The sequence below is a fragment of the Clupea harengus genome, chromosome 24 (genome assembly GCF_900700415.2).
Source record: "Clupea harengus chromosome 24, Ch_v2.0.2, whole genome shotgun sequence".
Lineage (NCBI taxonomy): Eukaryota > Metazoa > Chordata > Actinopteri > Clupeiformes > Clupeidae > Clupea > Clupea harengus.
In genome coordinates, this window is record NC_045175.1 from 15,309,033 (window position 1) to 15,315,031 (window position 5,999).

The 5,999-nt window shown below is 40.9% G+C and overlaps 1 protein-coding gene across 1 annotated transcript; it reads left to right on the plus strand.

Moving 5' to 3' along the window:
- Positions 1-453: 453 nt before the first annotated feature.
- On the plus strand, positions 454-5,073 carry LOC116219094 (GTPase IMAP family member 9-like; the record flags this gene model as incomplete). Its single annotated transcript, XM_031562035.2, has 3 exons — positions 454-463; positions 987-1,097; positions 4,433-5,073. Coding segments are annotated over exons 1-3 (762 nt in total), but the record flags the coding sequence as incomplete, so codon positions are not given.
- Positions 5,074-5,999: the final 926 nt, after the last annotated feature.

Here is a 5,999-nt window from a genome sequence, read left to right on the forward strand (position 1 = left end):
GTTGTTGTTGCTGTTGTGTTCTTAGGTAAGTTGTATTGATTGTCTGACAAACTTTAATTAAACACACAGAATACACACTTGTATTAGAAAATAATGAAATACAGCTAAATATTAATTATTAGACATATAAATTAGCAACATACACACATGTTTTTTTTTATCAAAGTCAAAGTAAAAGTCAAAGTGTTTTGTCAAATGCACCAAATAGCTTAGCGTCATCAGAGCGTATGATGATACGCTCCGCTGTCTTCACCATCCTCTCAAGGGCCTTGAGATTAGCAGCAGAGCAGCTACCATACCAGGCAGTGATGCAGCCTGAGAGGACGCTCTCAATGGTGCATCTGTTAAAGTTTGCAAGTGTTTTTGCAGACATGCCAAACTTTGTGAGTCTCCTCAGGAAGTATAGGCGCTTTTGGGCAGTTTTGACCATCGTGTACTGTATATATCCTAATAATGGAGGATGGTGAGGGAATGAGCTCCTGCAGTTTTTAAAAAATTGTGGAGACCGTAGCTCCGGGAAAACACTGTGTTATAGCGTTGAAAAAGTGCACTGATGCTGATGATTAAGTCACCTATAATCAAGGTGGATTTGGGGGAACAAGAGGGGGAAGGAAGGTGATTGCTGCACCGGGGGGGATCCGCAGCCGACTGCACAGAGAGTACATCGGCCTGGTCCACCAGCTCAGAGCGGAGGCAAGCACCACTGCCAGCTCTGGTTGAAACTGGATGAGTGTGGTCACCGGAGCGCCTGAGGACAGCATCCCTCGACAGCCTACGGCGGGGGGTGGATGACCCATTCTGAACAGCAGCAGATTGTCCCTGAAACTCATCCGCTGCTGAGGTGGTGTCCTTGCCGGTGGCTGTCGCCTGGATTGAAGGGTCCACAGCAGCTGCAGAGGTGTAAGAAGAGGCCCGGTTTTGCGTCGGTAGAGTGTGAGATGAGGCACTCTGGAGTGCCGTTTGGTCCTGTGATTGTGGGTCCACAGATGCCGCTGTGTCGGAGGTCTGCAGCAACAGTGTCTGGTTGGCATCGGTCTACACCAGCTGCAGGCTTTGGGGCAGCACCCTTGGATGCCACAGCGGCAGCCTGGACCAGGGTCAGACTCGACGGGCACGTCTGGGCTTTTTCCAGTTGTGTCTGCTGACAGGCAGGCTGGGCAACAGGCGAGATGGCTGGGAGAACAGAGACTGGATTGTCATTGTCGGCCAGAAGCTCAAACCTGTTTGATAGACTTAGGTGGGGTGGAGAGCCCCCATCGCCGGATCTTTTCTACTTGCGAACCACCACTTTGGTCCAAGTCGTCTGAAGGAACCAGAATTTAAGATTTATAGTTAATAAGGATATGCCATAGTCAATAATTCAATGTATCTTATACCTAGTTGTAATTGTTACTTTTATTTGGAATTGTAATTGTAGAATGTAAGAATTTCTGGTTAGAGAGATTATCTTGAGGGAGGACGTGAAAGTGTCATGAAAGTGTCATGAAAGTCAGGGTGACCAGATTTGAGTTTGTGAAAAAGAGGACACTTCGCCGTGGGGGAGGGGACGGGGTAGTGTATAGCATTTTTACATCTTTTTCACATGCAGATGACCCTGCCCCCTCCCCCGCAACAGAGTTTTGACATCTTTTTCACATGCGGATGTCATATGCTGTTGTAAACAATATAACTAGAGGAGTTACAAGGTGCTCAGTGTTGCCAGATTGGAAATGGCGAAGTATCGTAACAAAGGCTTGAAATGATCATATTTGGAGGATAATTATCGTACATCTGGCAACACTTAGAAAGCGGTCGACCAATGACAGTTCTCTCTACAGTCAGAAGAAGGTAGAACATAAGGGAGATACCCTTTCCAAAACGTGTAAGGGCGTAATAACTAGTTTGTTTTGCGCCTTTCTACTCATAGAGCACTTAAAGTGATTTACAGGTGAATGGTTCAGACATCTACCCATTCACACACCGATGGCAGAGTTATTAAGGTGAGGAGGAGCCAGGATCAAACTAGCAACCTGCCGGTTGCTGAACAACTCATCCTATAGTCTGGTCATGGTTTCATTGCAATCCAAAGTACCTGCCATATTGGATCATTTGACTAGCCTCATTGTGCCATATGCCTGGGGAATTCCCAGACGACCAAAGGGTTGAAGAGAAGAATGTATATAAGGGCATCAGGGGCCGAATGTGGTCTTGGCTGCAGTGTTAATTTCGTTGACGAAAACTATAACGAAAAATATTCGTTAACGACCTTTTTCCCGTGACTAAGACGAGACTAAGACGTGACGAAAACGGATCTTTATAAAAACTGTATCTATCCCTCCTCCACTCCCTGAGATGGCCAGACATGCAAGTGACACCCTATGGCTTAACGTTATGATGGCTGAAGTTCAAGCACTCGGTACTGGAAGACAAATAAGAATAGATATCCGGACAGTCTTAAATTATAACTTGACAGAAAATAAAACACAATGCACCGCAATAACCGGAGAGAAACCGTGTGGCTTCAAAATAGATGGGAAGAACACAACAAGAGGCACCTGAAAGCGCACAAGACAACCCTGCCATTTATGCCAAGGTAAATTAGCTAGTAACTGTCAATGATAATTAGCTAATGTTAACTAGTTATTCGAATATATTAGCCAACGTTAAGTTAACTTCAAAGGGGCAGTCGAGTGTATAGGTTGTGTCAGCTTGGATAACTAGCTAGTCATTTTCGATTAAAACCTCCCGTTTGGCTTGGCAAATGAGTTCCAAAACTTTTAGCTAGCTAACGTTGGCTAACTATGAGGTAGCATAGCTAAGTTATACTAGCTATCGATAACTAGCTAGTAAACACATTGCAGAATGGACTATAGGACAGGCCACGCATGACATTAATCAAGAAAAAATGAATGAATATGTGATTGGTTTACATATCCTTGTCTATTTATGCAATTGTTATTAGCACTACTTTCAACTCTCAAACTATCCGTCTAGCTAAATACTGTATGTTGGTTATCAGATTGCACAGCAATTCATATGGAGGATATGTGGTTGATTTAACTAAGGCCATGTAGGCATAGTAGTTGTATTGTGTTATCAGATCATTTGAATCTTCAAAATCTAGACTTGATATTCTCTTATATTTTAATGATAATACTGTTAATTAAGTATTGCCTTAAAATTATTATTTACATTGAATTCATTGGAATTCAGCTGTAGGCATAGGAGATCTGTATCTTAGAGACTAATTGCATCCACAGTTTATGTACTGCAAGCTTGACTATTATGCAGTTGTAGACACAACACAAGGGGTCCCCGGGCCTGAGAAGGGATGGAAAGAAGTTTAATGTGACTATGAGATGGACTTAATTTTTAGTTTAATGTGACTAAAACTAGACTAAAATGTAATGAGACTTCGTCGACTAAAACTAGACTGAAATGTTCGGAGTTTTCGTCGACGAAAACTAGACTAAAACTAAGCAGGATAAAAATGACTAAAAGTGACTAAAACTAATATGCATTTTCGTCTAAAGACTAAGACTAAGACTAAATCTAAAATAGCTGCCAAAATTAACACTGCTTGGCTGGTGGCAAATGGGGGGTAATAGATGTTGAGGTACAAAACCAAACACTTTAGAGGGTTCAATCTCTTCTCTCTTTGTGCTACTGCTTCTCTTCTTGAACTTGGGGACTCTTTCCTCATTCTCCTACTCTCTCTATTTGCCTGTCTTTCATCATGTCCCTCACTCATTCATTTCAGGCTTGGGTGTAGGTTCTTGTCTATCCGATGCATTCAGGTTTATTTGATTATTCAAGTATATTTGGTCTTATTGGCATCCAACCGGTTTATTCAATTAGTATTATTATTTACAGTTGTACTTACAGTTTTGCATTTGGGTTCTGCTTTATATTCATTAACTGAATTTTTGAAGTTTACCATTTATTGAAATAATAAACAGTTTATTCATTAACCATTTATTTAACTCCTTGTGTGCCATGCCATTACATCTAACATCTGTCTTATATACGCTTAGTAACATTATAGGTAATTGAATAATTTAATAGTCAGATGAATTGTATTTTTCCACAATATGTACCACTCTAATACAATTGACTGTCCCATAATGTTCAGACACATTTAAACCTTTGAGCCTGGTGATTTCCTTCATTGGTACCATTTTGTCTGCCCTCACAAATGCACAAATGCAATACACGTAGGACTAAGTAGGTTTGGACAGGATGTATTTGTGTGTATTTTTATTATGTGTTGTGTGTCTTGTATTACTGTGTAACTTCAAACCAATGCGGTGCAATTGCTGATATTCTTCTGATAATTGATTCCTCAACATTTTGGGGGTTTGATGAAAATATTAGTTTTTATGTTTTATTGAACAAATGTTTTGACTAAATACTCCAAGAACACACCTGATTTTACATTTACATTGAATTCTAGGAACTGCATGGCCTCTTGACCTCAGGATTGTGCTGGTGGGGAAGACTGGAGCTGGAAAAAGTGCAACAGGAAACACCATCCTGGGAAGAGCAGCGTTTGAAAGCAATGCGTTACCCAATTCAGTGACTGACAGCTGTGAGAAAAACTGTGAGAAAGTGGAGGGTAGAAACATTACAGTTATTGACACACCAGGAATCTGTGACAGGAACAAGACTGATGACCAAATGAGGAAACTGATGGCCCAGTGCATCAAACTGTCTCTCCCTGGACCCCATGTGTTCCTGCTGGTGATCAGACTGGGAGTGAGATTCACAGAGGAAGAGGAGAAGGCCTTAAAATGGATCCAGGACAACTTTGGAGAAGATGCCTCACGGTACACAATTATACTGTTCACTCATGTAGATCAGCTGAAAGGTATAACTGTAGAGGACTGCTTGAGGCATGACAGTATAAATAGAATATATAACAGTTGTGGAGCAAGGTATCTGTCATTTAACAACGATGACAGGGAAGATAGAGAGCAGGTCAAACATCTGTTTGAGAAGATTGAAAGCATGTTAAAAGTAAACACAGGAGAGTTTTACACCAATGACATGTACGAGGAGGCACAGCGGAAAATCACTGAAGAGGAGGAGAGAAAGAGACAGGATGAGGAGAGAAAGAGACAGGATGAGGAGAGAAAGAGACAGGATGAGGAGAGAGAGAGACAGGATGAGGAGAGAAAGAGACAGGATGAGGAGAGAGAGAAACGGGAGGATGAGAGAAAGAGACAGGATGAGGAGAGAAGAAAAGCGCCAAGGAAAATTAAAAGAGGACAGAGAACCTCATGCTTCTGGAAATGCTTATGTTCCCCATGCTTGAAAGTTGATCCAGAAAGACGACCACTTAACACCAATACCACCAATACCATTGAATACAATTCGTCATTGCAAATCAATGAGGGTGTGCTATAATGCTTCTAACTATGTATTTTCTTTTTTCATTCAGACACAATAATTTTAATGTTTAAGTGCAGGTTAAGGTTAATATATGTATAAAGCTTCGTACTGGTATGTGTACATTGACTGCGTGAATCTTTTTTTTTTTTTTTAGATATTCAATCTTGATGCTGAACTGTTTTATATTCTTTTAAACCTGGATTTCTTATTGTGCTTTTGTATGTCATTTATCCCCATTATATTAACTGTCAGTGCAATTGTTCATAATTATTACTGGAACTTGGATCTTTATTTTCTGGGATTATTTCAGATTATTTCTATCAGTTATAGAGATACATTTATAGTTATAGAGATACAAAATGGGGGAAAAAATGCCTTTATCAGATCAGCACTCACACACACACACACACACACACACACACACACACACACACACACACTCACACACCAAGCAACATTGTGACAAATGTTGAGGACGGGGGCACCTTTTTCATTCCTTTTACTCTCATGTTATTATTGCTGAGGTCTTCCAGAATATAATCATATATGCCACTTGTGCATCTAAGAGTCCCAAAGCTTTGAACAAACCTTAATAAAAAGGTGGCAGTCCACCTGTTTCTTGTGGTCTA